General features: G+C 36.3%; 1 protein-coding gene across 2 annotated transcripts; it reads right to left on the bottom strand.

Annotated features, from left to right (window-relative positions):
* SEC62 (SEC62 homolog, preprotein translocation factor) lies at window positions 1–26,834 on the bottom strand. Of its 2 annotated transcripts, none has more exons than XM_080808230.1 (8): window positions 26,467–26,834; window positions 18,248–18,356; window positions 16,940–17,045; window positions 11,625–11,844; window positions 11,302–11,394; window positions 8,700–8,760; window positions 5,919–6,038; window positions 1–1,907 (listed from the first exon to the last, which is right to left on the bottom strand). In XM_080808230.1, exons 1-8 carry the CDS (start codon window positions 26,500–26,502, stop codon window positions 1,438–1,440), a joined length of 1,215 nt encoding a protein of 404 aa, XP_080664356.1. In that variant the 5' UTR covers window positions 26,503–26,834; the 3' UTR covers window positions 1–1,437. The 2 variants fall into 2 exon arrangements, with proteins under 2 accessions (XP_080664356.1, XP_080664357.1); XM_080808231.1 differs by having other exon boundaries at window positions 11,640–11,844.
* Window positions 26,835–27,380: the final 546 nt, after the last annotated feature.

Genomic DNA, 27,380 nt, shown 5'->3' with positions numbered 1-27,380 from the left:
AAGCAGTCAAGTCATTTAATAAAAGGTGTCAGTATACAGAAAATGTCCTTTGTCACAATTAAAAAAATTTAACATCTTTAGTCAAACACTAGATGGGAAACAGCCTAAAAGAAAAAAAGACCTACCCACAACACCCATTTCAACTACAAAGCAAAATGCTCTGTGACTGAAGGAAAATAATTTAATATTCATTATCATCTTAAAAGAGTAGAAGTCCAAGGAATGATATTCTGCTCATAGGTAAACACAAGATTTTTCCCAAAGATTTGTAACTAAGGTATGCAAGACATAAAATCAAACTGAAAACTAGTTCAAAGCAATTAGAGTCCAATGGTTCTCTCATGTTCTTTCATGTTCTTTATTTTAAATTGGTATTTTAGAACAGTAAATTATCTTTCATAGCAGTGCCTCGTGGTCTGATAATATAGTACCCCCTTTCTGAATGTAGAGATTTAAGATAAATCAAAATGAACATTAAGGCATACAAACAGCTACTTTAAGTCTGCTCTTATTAAAAAGGATCTTTTAAACTCATATTCAAATACATGGAATGTTGGCACAAAACTGAAGCTGCTGTAGAAAGATCACAGATGTTCTGTGGGTTATTGGAACTTCCATTTCTCTAAAAACATACCCTTACATGGTCTTAATTTTACAAATTTAAGTGTTGAGAAAATGTCTAAATAATAAGTAACAATTAAAATAAAATGTTTATTTGTAAATTATGTACAGAATACATTTACTTTACGACAAGGAAATGGAAGAAGAGCCATCGCCTTCCAACCAATGCTGTTTTGCTTTCTATGTTGGAGATGACTATCTTTCTCTGAGTCAGATGTACAAATCAGTTTGGATTTCCTAAGTTGGAAAAGGAGAATTTGTAGCTAAACTAAAAGTGTTGCTGTATTATTAGTTGACCTGTTTCCACAAAATGCTTTTGAACCCTGCTAACTCAGAATCTTAGAAATTTCCTGGTATACTTTTATAATCAACCAAAGCTTAACTATCAAGAACAAGGAGTTTAAGCATTTCATTGTAAAGAAACTGTGAAATGGCTATATAACTATGCATAATCTGAAATGTTGGTGTTTCCTGTTTATCTCTTTTAGTTATTTTGATTAATCTAATAGTAAAAAGCCATACAACTATCAAAAATGCCATTAATCTACATATCATTGTGGAAAATGCATCTTTGATAACTATCAAAATGAGTAAGACCTACTTACTGTAAAATTATCAAATAGATACAACTTATAAATGGCTTTAGACTGTACCAATAATAGTATTCTATGAAATGAAGGACTGAATATAATTGCCTGGATGTCAAAATACATTTCAGCAAATGGAGTTGAAGAATGCTACAAATGTGTACATTAGGATGATCAGCCAACATAGAAAATCCAACCTCCTGCACTTATTTAGTCCCAAATTAGTCAATTATGATTTTTCATGAGAAGATTTAGTTGTTTCTCCATCATTGTCTTCTTCTTCCTCCTCTTCACAATCCCCATCTGTTTGCTGTTCCAGTTCCTCTTTTGTGATCATTTCAAAATCATTCCCATTTCCACTACTGTGCTGGGATCGGTCATCTTCCCTCCTGTCACTGTCTGTGTCTGAATGCCGTTCTCCACCTGAGCCTTCTGTTCCATGATTCCCTGGTCCTACTTTTCCCTCCTCATCTTCCTTTTTCTCACTGTCTGACTTTTCCTCACTGTCGGACTTCTGTTGCTTTTTGGTTTCAGATTTCTCATCTTTCTTGAAGTCTGCTTTTGGTCCTTTATATTCATGTGTGTACAGAGGCCTGAAGGAGTCGATGAAGCCGACGTCAGCAGTCAGGTTTGGCAAGAACCAAAAGTGGTGCCTTCCTCCAGTTATGAGCCAAATAATGAGAAACAGAATGCAACGAGCTGTAGGGAAAAAAAAGTCTCTAATTGAGTAATTCAAGCATTGATTCAGATAGCGGGGAATAGTTAATAAAAAACTGAAAAAATGTTCAGTTTATTATTTGCACATTACATGTACCATGAACATAAACAATCAAATCCTGGCTAGTTTACAGCAGCAACCACAGTATTCTTGGTACAGAGCATTCTGCTCTGATCCTGAGCGACACACTTTGCTATGACATAGATCAATAAGCACAGCCTCAGTTGGACGTTTAAGTATGCATGAGACCATGGCATAAGAAAAAGGAAATAAATGCAGTCAGGGATGGAGGATATCTTAAGAAGCACTTTAAATGAAAAAAACAAGACTGCACCATGACTTTCCTGGACTCTAGGCACTTTTGCCTTTGTAAGGCAATTCCTTTGTAAAAAAATATTAAAAATTATACTCTTTATAATCATATTGGTGTAAATACAAATATGCACAGGTTCATTATTAGATACATGTGTATATATTACTACTTCTGATTAAAAAAAAATGGAAATACATTTCTATAGGGCCCTGAATATGTCATGGGTCCACGTTGTGTGCCTACTCTGCCTGAACAATATGTCTTCTAAGTAAAATTACATACTTCTGAATGGTAAGAGAATACAGCTACAATTTCTATTAATTAGTTATATAATTTCTGTTATTTAGGGACCATTCCTCTCCTGATATTAGGAAATAATAAAACAGTAGGGCTTGAGGTTACTCTCAAATTGCAAACTTAAAACTGTGGTTAGGTAACGGAAGCATTTGAGAATTTTAAAGTTTATAGTAAGGAGTTTTCACAAACACAATCTCAGTTTTTCATAAAGTTTTCTCTAATTTACCAGTTATACGGAGTTGTGTGATTTTCCTGTTTTTTTTTTTTAAGTCATAATTATGAGAATGCTATGGACAAACAATTATGACAGATTTTGGTTTGTTTTGCTTTTTGTTTTCTTTACAATTATACCACCATTTTCATATTAGGTCTGAAAAAAGCTCAGCTATCTGTGCCTCCTCCATTAGACTGCTTTGGATAAATAAAAGGAAATGGTTATAACTGCCTTGAGTTTTATGAAGTAGTAATTGCTATTTTCACAAAGAACATAAATATTCTGAAAGTCTGTACACACTGATATCTTTTAAGGTACAAAGAATAAAGGCAAATATGTTTGAAATTACGATTTAAGAATAAATTCCACAGATAAAAAGAAATAATGAATATCTCTTAAGGAGGCTGCATGTTTTTTTCCTCCAAATAAAATTATGATACTATGATAGACACTGTAGGGTTGTAAGACAGATGGTCCATAATTGGATATCTTGATTCAAATCCAAAAAAAACCCCAGAAATGACACAAATAAAACTTAAATTCTCCACATATATAAATTGGGCACAGTAGAATTCCAACAGGTTTTATGTGGCATTAGATTACCAGGGGCAAACATGGAAGAGTCGTGGGAAAACCACTGTGTATTTAATGTCCTATTGCTCTTATACTAAAAAGGACACGTTTAGAAAACTGCCAAAGGTCTTATACATATTCAAAGAAGCACCAAATATAATTTTGACCAATATATAATACTTCACAGGATAATATAAAATAAATATCCAGGTTATAAGTAGGCTACAGGTGAACACTATTTGAAAGTATATTTGGCCTTGCATTTTCTAACAGAAACAAAATGTTGGGTTTGTTTTCTGGTTTAATTCACAAGATTATTAATCCACAATGCATACTTAGATTAATAGTATATTTAAAATGGAAAACACTATTGAAAACTATTATTTTAAAGAGCAAAATGACATAATAACCATAAATTATTATGAATACTAGTTTAAATAAAAGATAAGTAAGTGGGTTAATTCTATTCAGGAGAGTTAAATCTTCACTGAAATTTTTCAAAGAGCTTCTAAATTTTCAGGGATTTGAGAGCCTGAAGATACCAATTTGATTCTTTTTTTTTTTTTTTTAAGATTTTATTTATTTATTTGAGAGAGAGTGAGAGAGAGCATGAGAGGGGAGAGGGTCAGAGGGAGAAGCAGAGTCCCCTCTGAGCAGGGAGCCCGATGTGGGACTTGACCCAGGGATTTTGGGATCATGACCTGGGCCGAAGGCAGTCACTTAACCAAATGAGCCACCCAGGTGCCCACCAATTTGATTCTATCTAATGTCAGATCAAAGTTTATATATAGCTTTTCATTCTTGATGCAGATAGTATACTATCACTAGTTAGCTGCTTTACAATCTTAGATATAATTTCTTGGCCTACAAATGTGCTATGTTGTATGTAGAAGCATCAGGGGATTTCCTCAAGGTGATTAACCAGAGGAGGGAAAATATGAAAGGTGGTGAAAAAAGCTTCACACAGTCAGAGATCACAGAGAAAAAAGGGAGGCCCATAAACATGATAAATTGAATGAAAATACTACATGAGCCACTGGTTCCAGGGATGGTGGCACTAACTCAGGACACCCTGATGTTCAGGGTGAATGCACATGCAGAGGAAAATTGCTTAGGGCCAGATGAGTAATGCTTTACAATATAGGAATCTATTATATTTCACAAACCTGAGAATAACATGTGCTCAGCTCGGATAATCTTAGACAAAGTACGTCCTCTAACAGCAAATGTTAGGTCAATACTGTGATGTTGTATTTTCTTTTTGTACAGAAAGTACTCTCTTATGTCTTGGTGGAAGATGGATTTGTCATTTGGGGAAATAACCAGAACTTAGTACCATTTGCCAATATAAACTCTACCAAAGAATTATATATAGAAGTTTAAAAATCAATATACAGCTTTAGATAAGCAGAGAAAAATTCCCATTTCTTTCTCAAAGTAAAAATTAAATTAGATCTGCCCACCCTATAGGGGAAAATCTTCAAAGACTAGGATTTTAAGTAAAACAGTATTTGTTGTTTTTTTTTTCATGGTAAGTAATACACTCATTGTAAAAAATACAGACAAGTATAAAGAATAGCTTTAAAAGTACTCACAACTACCATAACTTATATTTAGGTGTATTTCCTTCTAGTCAAACCCTCCCTGGCACTGAGTATTTCCATTTCAAAAAAAAAAAAAAAATCTTCCTAATTAAACAGGCAAAAACCCCACTTTATTATCTTAATTTTATTGTTTGATTACTGGTGATAAGAATTTTTCATGTATTTGGGGCACCTGGGTAGCTCAGTAGGTTAAGCCTCTGCCTTCGGCTCAGGTCATGATCCCAGGGTCCTGGGATCGAGCCCCGCATCGGGCTCTCTGCTCAGCAGGGAGCCTGCTTCCTCCTCTCTCTCTGCCTGCCTCTCTGCCTACTTGTGATCCCTGTCTGTCAAATAAATAAAATCTTTAAAAAAAAAAAAATTTTTTTCATGTATTTAAAATCATTTGTTTTTAACTTTCTCATTTGAAGTAAGTTATTTTCATATTGGTTTGTTTTTAGTTATAAAGACCCTAATTCATCCAGAAATGTAAAAAAATATTACTTATATTCTGATTTTTAAAAACCATTTAAAAATTCCTTAATGTATCTAGAATTTATTTTGGTACATGGGTGCAAAATTTTTTCCCAAAATGGCAACTCAGTTGTTTAGAATCATTTATTGAATATACACATAGAACTTAAATATTTAATACAAGTTTCATTTGCCTTAAATCGATACATAAAAATGCTTTACTGAAAGTATTACATCTCATAAATGATCAACCACTGTAAAAATATTAAAGTCTTTGTGATGGCTAAACTTTAAAACATATCTATATGCAGATTAAGAGACATTAAATACTTTTTCTTCACAATAGACCAAATCGAATCAGGTACATATTCTACTTCAAGCCTGAGTCAGTTTTGGGATATAACCCAAAAAGTAGGTCCATATACTTCTTCATTCGCCTATATTAGTTTTGTTATTAAGCTTTACTTGAAGCTCCAGACTACAGTCCCAACTCCTTGGTGTCAACCTTACTAAGGCCAAATATACTAATGACAATACTTACCAACAGCAAGAAGAAGAATGCTCGCTACAAAACAGCCTGCACCCACACTGAGGTAATAAACACCTACTCTCATTTCTGCTGGCCAAAGAGGGAAGAGGGTGGCTGCTATCACTGCAATCACTAGAACAAGAAATGACAAAGTTACATAGACAACTTTGAGATTAAAATTTTAAATGGCTTGGTTGCAATAACAGTAAATTATTTTCCTAGGGGACAAAAGTGAAATATAAACATATTGAAACATAGAGATTTGCCATTTTTATAGGTAAAAAATGGTAAATTACCGGGCATTTTACACAGTTCAATCTAACATTTTAAATACCGCTTTCAGGTTAAGATTTTTTCTAGTACAAATTACGTATGATTAGAAAAAAGTGTCTAAAAATGTGAAATTGTTAGCCCCTTAAATGATCAACTGCTACTGTTTCCAAGCAATGTCTGTCTTATTTTTTTAATATATCTGCCTACTGAATAAGGGGAGCTTAAAGAAACAATCGCCAAACAACACTAACTAAAAAAACGATTCCCAAGATCCCTCCCGCAGGGAGGGGTGAGTCTGGGGTGGAGCTTTGACATCTATAGACTGAAAAGCTCAGCAGGTAGACTCTGATAGTTTTTTGGTAGTTAGGGAAAACTGGATACAAACACTTCCAGTTTTTTTCTAAGTACCATGGGACGGCATGGAATAATCAGAAGAAATCAGAAGTCTGGTTTCAGGTCCTGAGAACAAGAGAGCTCTATCATTTTTAAGCTAAGTAACTCTAGGCAAGTTATTTCAAGGCTAAGTTACCTTATATTTAATATGTGCCTCTTCCTCTTTTTTAAAGGTTGCCGTGAGGATGAAATAATGCATGTAAAATATTCAATGAAGTGACTAGTACTTAGTAAGTGACTGACGTTTATTAGCAATTTGGGTAGGATTTAACTGAGTTATTTTGTATGGGATCCTATGCTATCATATTGACCACACTTATTTTTGACTGCTATCTATTTTTTTGTTTGTTAAATACCCTTCCTCCCCAGGCTCCCACCTTGAACTTACAGGAATAACAGATACCCATGATAAGAAAAACAATCCAAAAGGTATAAAGTGAAGTCTTCAACCAATTAATGGTCAGAGGTTACTACTACTATGTTTCTAATTAGTACTGCCAGAGACTGCCTATGTATAATTAAAACAAGGGACATAGGATATTTTTTCTACAAAAATGAGTTTATATTCTTCTTACATTTATAGTCTCTTTCACTTAGTCTATTTTAGATATTTTTCCATCAGTATATCCTACCTAATTCTTAAAAGCTGCATGGTATTCTACTGTGCAGCTGTGCTATAATGTATTTCACCATTCTCCTATGCAGGAACTTGAATTGTTTCCAGTTTTATTCTATTACAGACAACAATGCAACCAATACCGAAGTATTGTACATTTGTGCAACTGTGATTAGGGTAGTATACATAGGATAAGTTCACAGGATATATTCCCTGAAGTGTAATTTTTAGGTCAAAAGGTACTGACATTTAAACTTTAAAAGATACTTGCTAATTACCCTAAATATAGTCTGAGGGTCTTGGATTAGAATAATGTGTCAATGAGGGGCGCCTGGGTGGCTCAGCTGTTTAGGTAGCTGCCTTGGGTCATGATCCCAGGGTTCTGCAAGCTGCATGGAGCCCAACATAGAGCCCCACACTGGGACTCTCTGTTCCCTGGGGAGTCCGCTTCTCTCTCTCCCTCTACCACCCCCCACTCTGGTCATGTGCATGTGCTCTCAAATAAATAAAATCTTTAAAAAAAAATGAATAATGTGTCAATGAACATTTGTGAATAGATACTTTGTGTAACTGTATTAAGAACAGTCATAGGATAAATTCCTAGAAGTATAACACCTGAGTTAGTGTGTGTGCATTTAAAATTTGGAAGACATTGCCAAATTTCTCTTTAAAAATTAAAACAGTGGACATACAATCAATTCTAGAGAGTGTTGGTTTTTCCTAAGTGTTGGACCTACACTAAGACTCTGTACTATCAAACTCTGTAAGCCTCTTAATCATGGTTGCTTTAATGTATATATTACATAAATATATATTATGTGTGACTAAGTTTTTTTTTTTTAAAGGTGAAGGAAAGGTCATTTGCCTTTTTTTTTTTTTAAAGATTTTATTTATTTAGTTGACAGACAGAGATCACAAGTAGGCAGAGAGGCAGGCACAGAGGAGGAAGCAGGCTCCCCGCTGAGCAGAGAGCCCGATGCGGGGCTCAATCCCAGGACCCTGGGACCACGACGGGAGCCTAAGGCAGAGGCTTTAACCCACTGAGCCACCCAGGCACCCCACGTGTGACTAAGTTTTGTTTATGATTATTGATTACTGTATTTATCTGTGGGCTGCCTTTACCATTTTTCTTTCCTTCTTTTTTAAAAAGATTTTATTTATTATAGAGAGAGAGCACACAAGGATGGGGAGCGGCAGGCAGAGGAAGAAGCAGGCTCCCTGCTGAGCAAGGAGCCTGATGTGGGACCCATCCTAGGACCCTGGGATCATGACTTGAGCCGAAGGCAGACGCTTAAACTGACTGAGCCACCCAGGCATTCCTACCATTTTTCTACGAGGTTGTTAATCTCTTAATTTTTGTTTTCATGCCTTGTAATTATTTTCCTTAGCTTATCATTTATCTTCTAACTTCACTTGAAGTATACCTATTTTAAAATAACTATTTTATGTTGAATATTTTTATGACTTTTGTATTTTTATTTTCCTTTCTAAATTTTAGAGATTGTACTTACCAAGAATTAATCCCATGACAAATGTTTTAAAGTGAACTGGGTCATAGATCCACACAAATACCTAGAAAAATCAAGAAAAAAAAAATCAGTGCTTTAAGGTTACTTTAGAAAGTTAAGCTTAATTCTATATCCTCTACTACAGTGGCTTTCAACTTCTTAACATATAAGAACTATTCCCTAAGGCAAACAAATTCCAAAGACCCTTTCGTCAGTAGTAGGGTTTCTCTGGGTATTCATTTAGCTAGAAAATTATTTTCAAGACTATAAATTCTGTAATACACTTAAGTAAATTTCCAAATATTTAACATGAATTTAACAATTTGTTCATGTGTGCCAACCATTACTTATTTTCAACCCAAAGACTAGCACTTGTACAACTTTTTGTACCTAATGGAATGGTGCACACTGGTGTAAGTAGAAGCAGTCTGGGCTAAGAGCACAGTTAAGATAGATCGAGCCAGGCCCTATTACAGATCCAGCAGTAATCAACTCTACCTTGTTCCCTTCATCAGTGAAATGCAAAGACTCATTAATGAAGTTCATGCTTACTGGACATAAAGATGCTATGACTATCTGCAATAATTACATTGCCTACTCCCTTGTGGAGGGTGTATAGCCTGTAGGTTGGGAACCGCTGCTTTAAAGCTTGATTTACTTTTACACGAGAAGTTTACTTCATTCACAACAATCAGAACTCTGCTCAATCCCTATCTAAAACTCCTACTTTTATCTTAGTTTCTATAAATATCAGTACTCTTCCATTTCCTGATTTTATTTTGACCAGAGTTCTTTGTTATTGTCTTTTTGATTTGGTTCTATTTCTAACACGGGGGTTCCATTCCTCTTTTTAAACTGCAAATTTCCCCTGGAAATCAGATCCACAGACCTCACTTCTGCCAGTTAGCATTCTAAAAACCAGGTTTTTTTTTTTTTTTTAAATTTTATTTTTATTTATTTGACAGACAGAAATCACAAGTAGGCAGAGAGACAGGCAGATAGAGAGGGGGAAGCAGGCTCCCGGCTGAGCAGACAGCCCGATGCGGGGCTCGATCCCAGGACTCTGGGATCATGACCTAAGCTGAAGGCAGAGGCTTTAACCCACTGAGCCACCCAGGTGCCCCTAAAAACCAGGTTTTTAAAGACATTTCCCAGCTTTAAAAGTTTGAAAGCATGTTGCTTCCTACAGAATAAAATATAGTCTTTTCAAGAACGCAAGCACCTCTGCTTTTGCTCAGGCTGTTTCCTTCACCTAACAGATCTGGAATTCCTTCCCACTGCAGCTGGTAATCTGCCAGTCGTCCTTTAGCTCAAGTGTTCAAGGTCTCCAGACCCTTCTTATCCTGTCTTGATTAAATTTACTATTCCTAATTGATATTCTCATATTATAACACTCACCACACTATGATATAGTAACGTTTAAAAGCTTGTATCTTTGCTAGAGTATAAAGCACTTCCAAGAAAAGAAAGAATTTATCTTATTTATCATGCTATTCCTAGCACCTATAAAAATGTCTTTGCATATAGCTAATGCTTGATGTTTAACTGAAGGTATCTTAGCTTTCACACTAGCGAAGACCTATGGTCTTCTATTACAGTGGTTCTTAACCAGGGGTTAAGAAAACACACACACACACACACACACACACACACACACACACACCCTTACATTCCATACTACAGATTCTCATGCAAGTATGTTTGGAATGAGCCAAGAGCACATATTTTCTGAAAAGCCTTCCCAGAATTTCAAACTCATAGCTCTAGGAACCACTACTTCATATATACTATTACTTTTGTATTAGGTGTAACAGAAGAAATATGTCTTGAATTTCACAAGAATTCAACGGCTAGTATATAACTAATGTTTCTGTATGAGTTAAATGACTAAGTAATCTTCACGGAAGGCTATCAGCACAGAACTCTCCATTACAAAAGAAATAAAAACAATAAAATATTGTGTCTGACTATAAGAGGACAAAATTATAGGTGTTCTCCATTAACCATTCTACTCTTTTTTCCTCTGAGAGTAAAGGAAATTCTGCATTTTAGCTGGGCAAATGACCACCAGTATAAAAGCACATTTCTAAGATTTTACTGCAGGTAGGCCATAACCATGTGACCAGGTTTTGGCCACTGGAATCCACACAGAAATGCAGCCACTCGCTTCCTGGAAGGTGTCCTTAAAGAGAAGGCATGTCCCTCATTCTTTCCTCCTTTGGATGCAGAGGTGAGGCTGGCAGTCATTTTGGACCATAAGTTAACCTTTACTAATTGCCTCAAAGAGCTCCACCATAGGGCTGCCAAATCTGTACTGCTTACCTGCAGATTTCATTGATGAGAGAGAAAGAGCATTTATTTTAAGTCACTGTTATTTCAGATTTCCTATCACTCATAGATAGCTAAACCCAATTCTGACTGATTTTCTCACACATTTTTTGTAACTCTAAATTCAGGGAAATTACTGATTTTTTTTTTTTTTTAAAGAGTACTATCTACATGGTTAGTTACCAAAAGTACTTCTTGTCTTAGTAAAGTTATCAAAGATAATTCTAAAAACTCCTATGGAAAACTGGAATTCTATTTATAAGTTAGATACTCTCACCTCATTTCCATCTAGAAAAACTTGATCATCATGTGGCTCAAGTTTGAATTTTTTCTTAGTTTCCTTCTTTTTGGGAGTTCCTGGAGTTTCCTCCTAATAAAACACAAATTAAACAGAAGAAAAAAACACTTACAAAAAGTAAAAAAACAGTAAGACATTCACAGAGTCAAAAAATGTTTCACTTTCAAGACAGAGATAAAAATTCTCAACCATGGTATTCATAAGAAACCTAATACAGTTATATTTAAGTGTTGTTGCACAGCATTTCAAAAATACTCATATGCCAGTGATCATGTCCACATAATAATTTATTCTGACTTAACTGTAGTTGAAATCACCTTTTTGGGTTCTTCCTTTTCACCATCTTTTTTTTTTTCTTTTTCCTTTTTCGTCTTTTCATCCTTTAGATTTTCTTTCCTGCTCTTTTTATCTTCTTCTTTTCCACTTTCGGCCTTTCCTTTTTCTTTTTCTTTTTTTATGTCTTTATCATACTTCATTTTCATTACTTTTAGTGCCCGGTGAAAAAATTGTTTCTTTAAAAGCCTATGGAAAAAATGGTATGACATTCCATTCCTTATCAACTACACAGACACAGACTGAAAAGAAAAACACCAAACCCAAATAAAATGAGCAAACACTACACTGGCAACTCACAAAAGAAATTACAACTAGTAAATCGATGGAAAGAATCAACCCCTAACATAAATAATTAGAAAAAACTGTATTGCCAACTGTATTGATTACATCAAAGTTTGTCACTTTTCAACTACATAATTTAGATATAACAGATTACAGGCTTGGAATTATGCTTATGAAGCTTTTCTATGAATTCATAAAAGTAAATCAAGATTCTATGTTATTTAATGTTAAGTCTCAAATTCAAAAGCAGACATAAGGGGAAATTAAACTGTTTAAGAAATGTTGGATTAAAAATGTGCCCATGATTTGTCTGATCTAAATCATGTCTTCAGCTGTCTTTCTTCTTCAGGTCTTCCCTCAAATGTTTCCTTCACAACTAGCCCTATCCTGTTTAAAATTATAAACCCATTCTCCCACCCTCCCTCCTGTTTCCTCTTATCCTATCTATAGCATTTATCTTTTAACTTAATATACAATTTATGTTTGTCTGCCCTCTTCGCTAGACTATAAACTCCTTAGGAGATCTTTGCTTTATTCATTTCTTTATCTGATGAACTTAGAAGACCCAAAATTAAGTCAATGTAGATGGTAGATCCTTTCTAACATTATAATTCTACTCAAGAAACTGGGTGGCCCTTGCCTTTATTACCTAAAAGCCATCCTTTCAAATTTTATGTTCCAATTTCAGAGTTGACTTCTTCCTTCATTCCTTCCTTGATGATGTACAACTACCAAAACACAACCTACAAGCTACATTTTAACTGCCACTATCTGTGCCTGTTGACTACCCACCTTTCTACTGCCACTAATACCTGTTCAGCACATCATACCATTTGTTAACTAGATGCTTCATTCTTGCCCAATGCCCACTTACTTCTGGTCATTATGCTGTGCCCTCTGAGACTTGTGTTTTCAACTGCTTGGCTGGGCTTCATTCTCCTGCCCAATTAGGTCCACCCCATGAACATCTCCATAAAACTAACTTTTAGGTCTTCTCATTTGGCCTTCTCCTTGTTCAGAAAATCTATACAGCATAAAATTACACAACCTCTGAAATGCCCCAAAGACTCTACCATTAATATCTACTATCCAGGTGCAATTGACCCTTGAACACAGGTTTGAACCATGCACGTCCATTTACATGTGGTTTGTTTTTTGATAGGTACAGTATGTGCTATAAATGCATTTCTCTTTCCCATGAGTTCCATTTTTTTTTAAAAGATTTTATTTATTTATTTGATAGAGAGCAAACGAACAAGAAGGGGGAGAGGCAGGTAGTGGGAGAGGGAGAAGGAGACTCCCTGCTGAGCAGGGAGCCCGATGTGGGACTCAATCCCAGGACCCTGAGATCATGACCTGAGTCGAAGGCAGATACTTAACCGACTGAGCTTAGTAACATTTCCATATTAACATCTTTTCTCTAGCTTACTTTATTGTAAAAATACAGCATATAACACATATAACATACAAAATATGTGTTAATCAACTGTTTATGTTATCGGTAAGGCTTCTGGTCAATAGTAGGCTATTAGTGGTTAAGTTTTGGAGTTCAAATATGGATTTTTGACTGTGTGGTGAGTGGGCTGACACCCCTTAACCCTCATATTGTTCAAGGGTCAACTGCGGACTATTAACCAATCAAACTGGTGTTGAAAGGTCACATTCAGGTACATGAGTTCAAATACCATGACTACCACTTAACTGTGTGGGTTTGGGTAAATTACTTAATTTTAGTAAAATTTCGAAAATGGGGTATGTACCTCACAGGGGTTTCTAGGACTAAATGAGAAGCGCAGACTGTTTATAGTGTGGTCCCTGGAATATATGTACTCAAAGTTAGCATTATTATTGCTATAGCAAAATCTTAATTTTGTTTAATAGTTATGGAATATACACACACACATTTTGGGTTCACATTATTACATTACAGCATCGATCTACTCAGTAATAAGTAAAATTATTGACTTACTCCTCGATAGGTCCTTAGAGAATGCCTACTTCAACTCACTCTCTGGCTAGAAAAGTGACATGACATTTACTATCGTAATAAAATCAGGGTCTCCATTATTTAACACATCATATAGTATAAATCACTCACACAAACCTCTCTTACATTTTCACAGAACTACTGCCTTGTCCCAGTTGTTCTGTTCCCTTTGCCAGGATTGACTGTCCTTCTCCCATTGTTTCCTGGGTAATCACCTATTTATGTTTCAAATTTTGGTTAAATATTTTCCCTGTGGAGCCATTTTTGAAGTTTTCTCATCCCTGTCCTCCTTACAGAATGCAACATACTATAATTAGTCATGAATCTTCTCTGAAGGCTAGAATATGTACTTAGGAGATGGGGACCAAGTCACAGTCATCTTAGTATTCTTGGGGCCTGGAATACAACAGATGTTTGATAAATGTCTGTTGAATACACAAATGGATTACTGAAAGCATCTGGTACAAAGTTATTAATTGCTTATATTTTTCCTCATCTCTTTTTTTTTTTTCAGGTTTTACAAACATTCATTGAAGCCAGACATGTGTTAAATCTTTCACCTACGTGGCAATGGTGAAGTTTTATTAAGTGGTATATGAATGAGAGTGAGAAAGACATTACTGTAGTAATGGGTTGGAGATGCAAAGTCACATGGAGTTAGAATGGTGCTAGATCAAAGGTTCATACTCAAATCAGATCACTAAGAGGCACAGAGCATATTAAAAAAGGTTGCTTTGTATATCATCCTACACTTTCCTGCTTTCTTTTGTTTCTCTTCAGACTCCTTCAAGTCCACTTATCAGCTTCATAAAATGAGACCAGACAAACGTCCCTTCCTGGTTTTGTTTAGAGTCAAGCTGGAATCCATGAGGGCTGGCTGTGGTTGTTATCAGAAGTGGCTCTGAAGATGCGGAGAGAGGGGAACCCTCCTACACTGCTGGTGGGAATGCAAGCTGGTGCAACCACTCTAGAAAACAGTGTGGAGGTTCCTCAAAAAACTGAAAATAGAGCTACCCTATGACCCAGCAACTGCACTACTGGGTATATATCCTAAAGATACAAATGTGGTGCTCCGAAGGGGCACGTGCACCCGAATGTTTATAGCAGCAATGTCCGCGATAGCCAAACTGTGGAAAGAGCCTAGATGTCCATCAACAGATGAATGGATAAAGAAGATATGGTATATATACACAATGGAATACTATGCAGCCATCAAAAGACATGAAATCTTGCCATTTGCGACGACGTGGATGGAACTAGAGGGTATCATGCTTAGCGAAATAAGTCAATCGGAGAAAGACAACTATCATATGATCTCTTTGATATGAGGAAGTGGAGATGCAATGCGGGGGGGTTGGGGAGAGGTAGGAAAAGAAAAAATGAAAAGATGGGATTGGGAGGGAGACAAACCACAAAAGACTCAATCTCAAAAAACAGACTGAGGGTTGCTGGGGGGAGGGGGGACGGGAGAGGGTGGTAGGGAAATGGACATTGGGGAGGGTATGTGCTATGATGAGTGCTGTGAAATATGTAAACCTGACGATTCACAGACCTGTACCCCTGGGGATAAAAATACATTATATGTTTATTAAAATAAAATTTAAAAAATTATAAAAAAAAGAAGTGGCTCTGAAGAATTTATGTAGTTATGCTTCTCTATTTTGTGCAGAAAGGACACAAACAACCTGACATGAATGAGAATAACAATATACAACAAAAAGTTGAGTGTATCTCTAGGTCTTTAGGGCTTTTCACAGAATACTGTAGGATGGCTCCTGAAAGGACAAGAGATGTGCACTAATACTGGCTGCTCTGTCTGGGTTGACAGATTTAATATTCAAATAGTATTGACAGACAAATCCTTCATTTTAATTTTTGTTTCATTAATGCATCCTCATTTTGTTGGAGGAGAAAGGATACCACAGTGGTTAAGGGTATGGACTATGAAGTTTGAGTGCTGGATTTAGAATTCTGGCTCTATCACTTACTAGCTATGTGACCTTGGGTAAATTACCTAACTTCTCTGTTTTTGCATGTATAACATCTCTTAATTTTCACACCGTATGTACAAAATAAATCTATTTTGAGGCAGGCATGAAATTTGCACTTTAGAGTTCTACATAAACGGCTGAAGAGAAAAATGCCAGCTATACCACTAAGCTCATTCCTGCCCCAACAGTGAAACTTTCATTGTTTCTGAAAGGTCCAAGAGTGACTCTAGTTACTGGCAACTAAGAATTTTAAGAAATATTTGATAATTCTTTGACTTCACAGTTTTAAAACCAGGTTGTGAAACAGTGGTTTTCAGATAGGTCTCATCTGGCTGATACTTTAAATGCCATTAAACAACATATTAGTAAATACTATGTGTATATCACTACCACGGATATAAAATAATCTGAGATGTTAAATTCCTACTGATTATAAACTTCAGTTTTGATGTTTCCCAAAGTACCTATTATGAAAAACATGGATGTTACTGAACTATCTACACTTCACCATGGAATCAAGAAAAGCCAGATGTTGTAGTTGCCTTGATTTTATCAGGAATACATGAGCAATCACTAAATAAAATAAGGAAGGGTACCTGACTAATAACCCCGTGTGGGCACAAAAATAACTAACAACCAACCAGGGGATAACAGGTCTATTAGGAATCCCTGCCAAAGTTCTGGAAAAGACTTCCTAGCTATTTGCCCTAGGAAAAAAAAAGAATTTTTTGGTTACTTTTTGCACTGCTATATGATTTTTATGGCTGATCTTTCAGTTCACTCAGCCTAGCAAATGTACAAATAGAACACAAATTAAAATTAAGAAAATATCATATCTAACACCAAATAAATGCCATTCCCAGAGGTACTAAAAAAATTCAGGTTGCATATAAAAGCTCTGTTTGTGCTATGTTGTAATATTACTATATTTAATGATAAAAATGGGTAAGGGGCTTCTGGACTATGGCAAGGATTTTGAAATTACTACTTATGTTATCCATCACTAAGAAATAAACACTACCTGTTGCAGTAGTCAACCACAGACTCCCTTGTTGTAAATAAAGCTTCCTCTCCTTTCTTGGCCTTTGCCCACTTTGAATCCAAAAGGCAATCCACTGCTTTTGAAGCTAAAGAAGAAATTTGTCATTTTAAATTTAGTATACATGGGAATTTATGTCTATCTAAATAATAATTTGTAAGACATATATCAACATTCTGGCATCAGAAAATAAAACCAAATCCAGAGGAAATGATCATGATAAACAAACGGTTCCTCAAAACCTCAATTTATGAAACACAGCAATAAAGATCTTTTTAAGATAATGCTGGGAAATAAATGACATTCAAAAATATTAAGTAAAACATAGGAAAATGTTCTAAACAAATATATTTAAAATAAATGTAAGTATCACTCTTAATCAAATTATCACAATTAAATGTATGCTAAACAAACCAAAAATCTTCTTCTCCCACAGTAACAGAAATTGTTATCGAGCTTTACTGTTACCCACTGAGAAATAAGTCTGTGAACAATCTACTGCTACCACTAGAAGAAGCTAAATATATTAGATCTGAAGAGAATAGCATTTATTTTTATTTTTAATGAACATCAAAACCATTAATCGTAACACTAAAGAAAAGGAAGATAAGAAATTTCTTTATAATGGCAATTCAATCTTAATCAATGAGAGGCAAACTCAACCACTTTGTGGTTAGTGGGTGAGTTATGGGGCTATATTATAGATGACATTAGCTTATAATGAGGTTCTTCGGATTATATGAAGAACCAAAGCTCCTACATTAGTTCCAACAGACTTATTTCACACTGAATTTTACTCTAGAGTTTTTTAAAAAGATTATTTTCAATACATATACTATCTGAATAAAAGGTAGTACTAATACTGAAAATAAATCTTATTTTTAAAATTTGTAATGAATGGTATTGCACAGCGCTTTCTTTTTTTTTTTTTTTTTCTTTTTTTTAAAGAGGGAGAGAGCTGGGGAAAGGCAGAGGGAGAAGGAGAGAATCTTAAACAGACTCCATGTCCAGTGAGGAGCCTATGCAGGGCTCGATCTCACAGCCCTGAGATCATGACCTGAGCCCAATCAAAAGTCAGACGGTAAACTGACTGAGCCACCCAGGTGTCCCTTTTATCTTTTGCTATTCACATTTCCAAACATAAAAGAAAAGAACAGAATCATCAATTGCCATATGCCCATGACCCAACTTCATCAAGCATACTCAGAAAGCACTTTTAAAACATCTACAAAACTGAGACTTAGTTATCTTCATAAAATATGTACACTAATATTACTGACGTAATCCTACCAATAAAATAATCAACTCGGTGCCCCATCATATTAGTGGACTTTGTTGGACAGTTGAATCGAAGATACTTGGCTACAGCCTTCTCTTCTTTAGATGGTTCACCAACTTCCTGCAAAATAAGAGTATTAATTTAATATAATCATTTATTTCACAAATTCGTGCACTGAATTTACAGATGTGTTTGGCAAATCTTTTAAAGTGAAGTACAAGCCTTCCTTTTAAGCTTTATATGGAGCAGAGCTGGTAATGTATACAAAAGACAGAACAGAGATTTTAAAAATCACATGGTTTTCAAATACACGTTGATAGGGCCAAAACCTGCCTCTTTGTCTCAGCTACAAGGCATTTATTTATTTTGAGTTGTTTTTCCAGTATGGTAACTACTTTGTACTAGCCCACCTTCTCTCTTGCCCGATCTCCTTATAACCCGTGAAGCAATAATTTAAAAGATTAACACGTTGCCAAAAGTGAGTGCCCAAATGTCAAAGTAAGTAGAAACAGGTGCCATAAATAAATGTTAAATAATAGTCAAAGCTATGAACCCTGAACAATGGGCAAAAGACTATAGGAGGAATTCTCAGATTAATCACAGAGATCTGTCTCAGTGTGGGAGCCCTAAGACTATTTCAGACTCTTTTTTCACCTTGTCTTTCTTTTCTTCCCTAGTAGGGGTGAAGCAAAAACAAAAATGCAATAAACAGATAAATTATAATCTAATTTAACTCATTAATGGAAGTACCCAAGAGTTTGGAAAGGCTGCTTAAATCCTTCCCTATTTTCTCTTCATTTCTCCAAATTTTCTATTACTTTCTTCATTGTTTATCATTCCCTACCTTCTTTTTATTTCCTTACATTCTGAACTACTCCTTTAATTTGACAATTCCTCTTGTGTACTTACTCTTACCACCCATATACTGAAGAAAATGAAGGCAGTCTACATTTGTATACATCTTATTTTTTTTCTTTTTAAAGATTTTATTTATTTATTTGACAGAGAGAGATCACAAGTAGGCAGAGAGGCAGGCAGAGAGAGTGAGAGAGAAGCAGGCTCCCTGCCGAGCAGAGAGCCTGATGCGGGACTGGATCCCAGGACCCTGAGATCATGACCTGAGCTGAAGGCAGCGGCTTAAACCACTGAACCACCCAGGCGCCCCTTGTATACATCTTATATATAAACTTCTATAAGTTGTCTTACTGCTGTAAGCTACTGGAACAAAAGTACTGTCTTTAATTTCATGTTTAAGCATGATATATACTCAAGCACTATTTCCAGCAATGCATAATCTAAATGTGAATGATTTTAGGAAGGTTTGTTTCTTAACTAAACGAAGTGCCAAATATTAGTAAAGAATTATCTGCTGAGAATCTAGAATGCTGAAAACAATTAATGGTACTAAAGACAGTTATTTTTTTTTTTTTAAAGATTTCATTTATTCATTTGACAGAGAGAGAGACAGCTAGAGAGGGAACACAACCAGGGGGAGTGGGAGAGGGAGAAGCAAGCTTCCTGCTGAACAGGGAACCTGACGTGGGGTTCAATCCCGGGACCCTGGGATCATGACCTGAGTCCAAGGCAGACACTTGACGACTGAGCCACCCAAGACGCCCCTGACAGTTATGTTTTAGACAAGACATTCTAATAACACAAAATAGAAAAAATAATCTACCCAAATCATCTGTCTTTATGTCAGTTATCACACAAAATTTACATAAGTCTGAATTCAGTTATGTTTGATGAAAATGAGGAAACAATTAACAAACGAAGCTTCCAGCTTTGATTTTATCTAGAAAAGGAGTAACTTGTTGGATGAAGTGAAAGCCTGTGCTTTGGCTATTAAATCACCTGGTAGCTACTTCTCCTATTTCCTCCTCTGCATTTTCCAACTCCTCTACTTCCAACTGCCCAATTAATAGTTCATGATTCTTTTTTTTTTTTTAAGATTTTATTTATTTGTCAGAGAGAGTGAGCACAGGCAGACAGAGAGGCAGGCAGAGGCAGAGGGAGAAGCAGGCTCCCCGCTGAGCAAGGAGCCCGACGCGGGACTCGATTCCAGGACTCTGGGATCATGACCCGAGCCGAAAGCAGCTGCTTAACCAACTGAGCCACCCAGGCGTCCCAATAGTTCATGATTCTTACACTCTGTTAGTAAGCCATCTGTGGGTTATATGTGGCAATAAAAATTAAAAGCTCAAACCCTTCAATCCAAAAGAAGACTAGAGTAAAAAACAACTGTGTGAATAAAAAGCCTTTAGTTTTATATAAAAATATGTATCATAGAAAAATAAAATCTTAAAAAACTACAAATTTAAATTTAACACTATTAACAAAATTAATTAACAAAATTTAATGCTCCAAGTTCACTAACAGCTGCAAGGTTCATAATGATTTGGGACTTAGCCACAAAATATACTTTCTGACAAACTAAAAAGGTGAAAAGTCTGTATTTCCATTTTTGAAATCACACTAAAATATATTAATATGTATTAGTATATGTGAAATGATAGTATTTAATTATGCTTGTATAATACAATGGATTTCTAGGAGGCTCATCTATTAGTAAATAATATCCTATATATTTGTGGTGCTGCCAAAAAAGTAATATGTAATACGATAAACAGTTGAAAATAATGCAATACTATAAATTTGTTTATAGAAACCAATTCTATTTTATAATCACACCAACAAATGCTCAATTTTCTTCTCAATTGATACATCTGTTGTCACTTAAAGTTTTATGTACTTAACTGGTAAGTTGTTACTGGGATATACTTGATTGAAAATGACCATATTTGTTCAAATACATACTTACTGAGTGTATACCTTAGAATACCTTCGGGTGTTTAGGTTAATACCAAAATTTGTAAGGCATGATATCTATACTCTGTTACAACTATCTAAAATAGCAACTGTTATATTCTAGAAACATATACATATTTTCCAAGTACATCAACTTTATCCAAGTACATCAACTTTAGATGTGACAAACTTATACTAGCACGCAAACCATTTACTAAACAGAGGTATAAATGTACAAATCTAATGATTTTTGTCAGAGGGAGCACATGTAAAATCTGATATAAGGATACAAAAGAAATGCAAAAAGTCCATTCTACTACTTAACAGTAGGGAATCTGATACTCCATGAATCCACAACACTTTTATACCTCATTTTAACAATTAACGTCCAGTTTACCGAACTCTTCCAACAACCTCAAGATAGATGCAAGTAATGTATTTTTATTCCTTTCCCCTCCTTGGTAAAGGTACTACTAAGTAACAATGAACAGAGGAGACCCAGAAAACATGGACTTGAATAATCTTTCCGAAGTAGACACAGTTACTTATCCATTGATACTTTTCAAAAGTATCAGTAACTTCCTTTGAAAATGACTAGAAAAGTAGTGACCTCTATCAAGATAATTGGTATAACAGAACTGATAACCTTCTTTATTCCTTCTTCAAATTCAAATCCTTAGTAAGTTTCTATTTTCTTTTGTGAATTATGAAATGTTCATTATACCACATATAAGTTATATACATTGCAGAATGCCTTTAGGTGAAAAGTATAGAATTTGTGCCATCTGTCGGGGCTTTGAAGACAGAAAGAAAGATTGCTATAAAAGACTACCAAGAAAACATGACCATGGGAAGCTGGTTACATAGAAGATCTTGCCACGGAGTCTTCACTCTCACTGCTCCCTGCTTCCCCCAATGAGTATATAAAACAGTCTTATCCTCTTCCTGTTTATACTTTAGACTTTAGTACTTCCGTTCTTTGTTCCCTTTTGATGTGAACAAATCTTCGGAATATTTTCATAACTTTCCTAGAAACCTTCTAACAAAAAGTGAAGGCCTTATGGGAACAGCACCAACCACTAAAAAGAGAAGCCAGCTCATCAACCCTCAAATGGAAAGAACTTCATAGCTCAATGAGTGAGCTCAAATGTCTTAGAAAGAGAAAGCAAAGAAAGAGCCAATAGGTTTTGAGGCTGGACTGCCATCTTTGCACCCAAATACCAAATGCTGGCTGTCACAACTTATGATCCAAAATTATTTAAACTGAAAGTTCGGTTAGAACATTTTTTTTAAGTTACTTAACAAATACTCTTTTACTTTAGAATAGATCAAGACGCAAATACAATAATGAAATAAGGATTACCATTTTAAACCACAAATTGTTTTAGCCAGTACCTATGATAACCTCTTCAGGAAAGAATATTAGATCAAAGGTCAATACACCAGTCTTCAATCTTACTGAATTTTTAAAATTACTATATTCAGTAGAAATAAGCTTGCTTGATTTGTTGAGTGAAGTAAGCAAAAAAGAAAAAGATTCGTTCACAAATCATTAATTTTTATTTTCATACAAGCAGTATAAAGTATTTGTGAAAGGCAAATAGATTAACAGAGTAAAATCTGAAAGTTGGGGGGGGACCTTAGATAAATCATTTGCTTAAAGTCACACAGCATATTACTAATAAAGCTTTTCAAGAGTCTCTGTATCTTGACTATGACAGTGCCCTTTTGTAAATACACCACTGTTCATTCCTATTGCAAACTCTCCATTAAGCCTCTGGGGGAGTTTTCAGACTTAGTACTGGCTTCCTGGGTTCCTTCTATTTTCTTCAGAGGTTCTCAGACAGTTTACATAGTCACAAACTTTCTCTTTCCTTCCCTTTTCTGAAATTAAGCATATAGGCCCATGATATGTCAGGGTTTTACTGCCAAGCAGACAGAGGAGTGCAATAAAATTAACTGAGATGAAGATTATAAAAGTTCTAAGAATTAGTAAGCCATTTAAATGTCCCAATACTCAACTGACTACACATAAGCAGTACACTAAATGGGATGTTTCTCTCTTTAGCAGGGACAAATTATGTTAAATCTTTATGTTATACAATTTAATATAAAAATTTTAGGATTAAAGTATTTCAGAACAATTTATCACATCACTGGGGAGGTGTAAAGAACACTCAACTGGGAATTAGAAGACTTGGTCTAAATTTGGGTTTATTACCTTGATGAGAGACACTGGGTCAAATCACATAACCTCACTGAACCTCAGTTTATTTATAAAATGATGGTGATATATTAGATCTATAAGTTTATACCTAGTAAACTTGTAGATGTCGGTCCTAAAAATAGTTTAAAGGACCATGAGGTATGGGATGATGGTAGTGGGGTACTGAGGTGATAGGGCTTTGGGCCCATCATCCTGCTTTTACTTAAGAACTGCATGTGTGCAAAAAAACCAAACCAAACCAAACCAAACCAAACCAAAACAAACCCCCCACCAAAAAAAAAGAAAACCAAAAAACCTGTATGTGTGCAAAAGGATCCCAAACACATTCTATTATCTGAAAATCCTTCTCAACTCTAAAATTTCATGACGCCCCGATTCCAAACCAATAAGCACTTTGTTAACCAAAAAGCACATATTGTATATTCTTAAAAACTTACATAATTCATTTCTCAAATCTTAAAATTAGTTTCAAATGGTCCATTAATTTGGATTGACATCATTCTCATTTGAGAACCTCAGTCATTAAAATTTCTTATTATAACATTAATAAACATGTAGCTCACTTCCAGTTTTCAGTGATCAGTGAAGTGAATCCAAGAAGAAAACGTGACAAAATAGTTCTCTTCCTTCCAACTTTGATGGGATATCAGAATCTGAAATTATGCAACACTAGAAAAAGCAAATGAATTAGCTACTTTTCCAAACCCTGAAATTGTATCAATCATTTCCCCCAATGTATCAATTACAATTCAAGGTCACTTGAATCTTTAAACATAAAAATTTTTTCTAAACATGAAACATCAAGTAACAAGCAACAGGAAATCCAGTTGATATTACAGACCTTTTTGCCCAAAAGTCTTACAATAGAATCTCTTCTGTAACTTAAACTCTGAACTTTGTCATTACATTTGATCTTTTTGTCTAAAGTGATGCCAATATTATAGTTTCTGATTCGGGGTGGGATGGGTGGAGAGAAACCCAAGGATGTTATAAGATACTTTACATTTATATTAATTTGTTAACACGGCATAGTAGTACTCCAAGTAGCATTCCCAAGATCTCCACAACATTCTAGCACAGCTATATATAAACTTTGAGGATGGGAAAAATAAATGTTATATGTTTTAATTTAACAATATGTGAAGCTGATTTTTAACAAATCAAATCCTCACATATTTATCTGATTCTCAAATAAATAATATTAGGTAAATAGCTATATTTTATGGAAGCATAACTTAATGGTTTATTTACTGAATAGATAGCTGTTAATCTTTCTTCAGCATATCAGAGTGGTTAAAAAGAAATAAAACAAACTATCCTAAATCCTTCCTCCTTTTAAAGAAGTGGAAAGGAATGAATTATACGCCAAACACTCTTTTACTAACTTCCACAACTTTTAATAACAAATCACTGACTCACCTATTTTTCATAACAACTCTACAACCTCTTTTTGAAGTACATATCCTTTCTTATGATTTGTAAATTGAGGTAAAAAGTTAAGTAACTCGCCCAAAATTACACAACTAATAATTAGTGAAACTAGGGTACAAACAGGCACAGTTTGGCCCAAGTTTTAGCTCCCTGCCACTGCCACTACTACACAGCTTCCTAATCTACCTTACCACTGAATATAAGATCAAAACTGAAAAAAAAAAAAGGGGGGGGGAGAGATCAAAACTGAAAAAAGAGCAGCTATTCAAAAGTGAATAAGGATCACCTTTACAACAATGATAAAGAAAACCTGAAATGTACAAATAATGTGTATTAAAGGGCATAACATGTACTATATGTGTAAATTTAAGTAATTACAAATCCGGCCAACAACTTCAATATAAATTCTAACCAAAGTATTACATATCCACACCCAACCAATAACCCTAAATTCTGAAACTAGGAATACCAGAATAAGAAACTTCTTCCATAATAACCTCAAGCCCTGGTTTGATGACCTGTTGGAACTTGGGGGACTTGTCTCTTTTTGATTCTCTTCTGTACTCTGTTCGGAACTATTTTCTTACTTCTGCTCTATTACAAAATTCCAAATTTACTGATCACTGGCATCTTTTTTTTCTAGTAATTCGTAGTTTTCCAGAGAATTTTAACATGCATGGCTCAAATCACCTGGGGTATAGGCCAAAAAACAAAGTTTTTTGTTATTTTTTTTTTAATGGTGGAGTAAAACTTTAAAAAGTCATTCTCAGCAATGAAATCCTAAGAAACAAAAAGACATTAAGTGTAACAATTTGGGATTAGTATATTAACAAGTCACAACATTTCATCAATTTATGATAACATATGAAGGTTTCTAGGCAGATAAGCTGATGAGACAACTGACTAATAAAAAAAATCCTGAGTGTAAGATGTTCCACGTATTTAATCCTCTTGGCAAAAAGCAAGAACAACAGGGGGGAAACTGCAGGGAAGAAATGCACCAATGACATGCATGTGGAACAAGCGAGGGATGTTATGTAGGTTATGAGGCTAACACACTGGCATGTGAAAGGTTTCTGGGCGCGACCAGGTCGCTGCAGTACCAACAAGGTTGTATTTATTTACACTGTGTCGCCTGAAAGAGAGCCGGAAGGCTTCAAATGGACTATGAAGTTAGTAACATAGAGGAGAAAGAAGGGGTATACGCAACTGAACATCTGGATAGGCAGACCGTCGCCTGGGCCCCTAGGGCAGCTGACCGAACCGAGATTCCTCCCTCTCCTACGTTCCTATTTGCGCACAAAGAACCGGCTGCTTTAGGTCAATCAGTCCTCCACCTCCTTCTACCCTAATTACTATGGCCTTAATTTCGGGATAACTAAGGCGAGAGGATGAGGCAGAAAAGGGAGGGGAGGAGCCCGGGGAGGTCTGTGTCTGAGCTCGGGAGGAAGCTGACCTCCCAGCGCAGGCCTGGGCCGGAGCAGTCACTGAAAGCCTCCTCTGGCAGCCGCGCCTCCGCGGCCGATTCCGAGCGCGGCTCCTCTTGCCTTCCGCCGCTGCCCCACCACGTCCGCCTAGCTCTCCACGGTCGCCAACACCGCCCCCCCTCAGGCCCCTCACAACGACGCAGCCCGCACCCGGAGACCTCGCAGCAGAACCCCAGCTCATCTCGCCCTCGGTTTCGCTCGCCCTTCCAGGGGCTTCCCTCGCTTCTTCTACTGCCGAGCGCCCTGAAGCCCCCTACCCAGCGCTCGCCTTTACTACCTGGATCCGCTTCTTGTGTCGCCTGCGTTCCGCCATGTTGGCCGCTCCGCCCGGTTCCCTCTGACGTGGAGCGAGGCGGGGGGCGGGGGGTGGAAACCTCGCGAGAGCGCGCGTGGGCCCGTTATGTAATCTGGCGGCTGGCTGCCGGCTGGCTGCCGGCTGCTGGCGCCGGGCGCCCAGAGGGGGGGAAGGCTGGCGAGAACGTGGGACCCCGGCGGCCCCGCGGGCCGGGCGGGCCTTGTTGGCTCCTCCTTTCTCCTCTTCACTCCTTTTGTTGCGGGAACTGGAAATTTCTGGGACCAGAAGGAAACTGAGAAGTGGTTCAGAGAACAGGAGGGCTGGAAAGAGTCCTTGGTTCTCAAACCCGACTGAGCAACTGAATCACCTGGGAACTTAGTAAGATACAGATTCCCGGGCCCCACCCCACTCAGGGTCTGTACGTTCGGGGTGGGGCTCTTCACAGTGAGTTTTACTAAGATTACGGAATTCCGGACGTCTCTGTGGCAATTCCTATCTTTTCAACGAGTTCTGACCACCGAGACTTAACCCGTGTGTCAATTCTTTTAAACCCACTTAAGAGAGGGAAAACAACTGAGGGGCAGAGTTTTGAACTGATTTATCTAAGTCCCCACAGTTGGTAGACTGGCGGAGCCGGGACCTAAACTAATTTTCTTTTCCATAGGAAGTACGGGGTAGGACGGCTCATCTTAAAGTTTGGATTCTCCACTCCATTTTCTACCTTGTTTCTCAAAAGTCACCTTTAGAATCCGAGAGTCGGAACCTAGGGAAGTACAAGCAACTAGTAAGATAAGTGGGAGAAAGAGTCTAAGAAGTTGGGAGTGAAGAAGACTGCAGGCTTCTTGAAGTCTGGTGAATTACTCTTACTACTCCAGCTATTATTATTTTAGAGATTC

Source organism: Martes martes (genome assembly GCF_963455335.1).
Source record: "Martes martes genome assembly, chromosome: 1".
Classification (NCBI taxonomy): domain Eukaryota; kingdom Metazoa; phylum Chordata; class Mammalia; order Carnivora; family Mustelidae; genus Martes; species Martes martes.
The sequence above is the reverse complement of the archived record's forward strand: the minus strand, read 5'-3'. Positions and strand labels throughout refer to the sequence as shown.

Excerpts from the sequence above, each read along its gene's own strand:
- SEC62 (XM_080808230.1), bottom strand. The coding sequence starts at position 26,502 with ATGGCGGAACGCAGGCGACACAAGAAGCGGATCCAG. Across the intron at positions 11,395-11,624 it reads AAAAGGTGATTTCAACTACA|GAGGAAACTCCAGGAACTCC; the intron begins GTTAAGTCAGAA and ends GTGTTTTATTAG. Across the intron at positions 6,039-8,699 it reads TGTCATGGGATTAATTCTTG|TGATTGCAGTGATAGCAGCC; the intron begins GTAAGTACAATC and ends TTCTTGTTCTAG.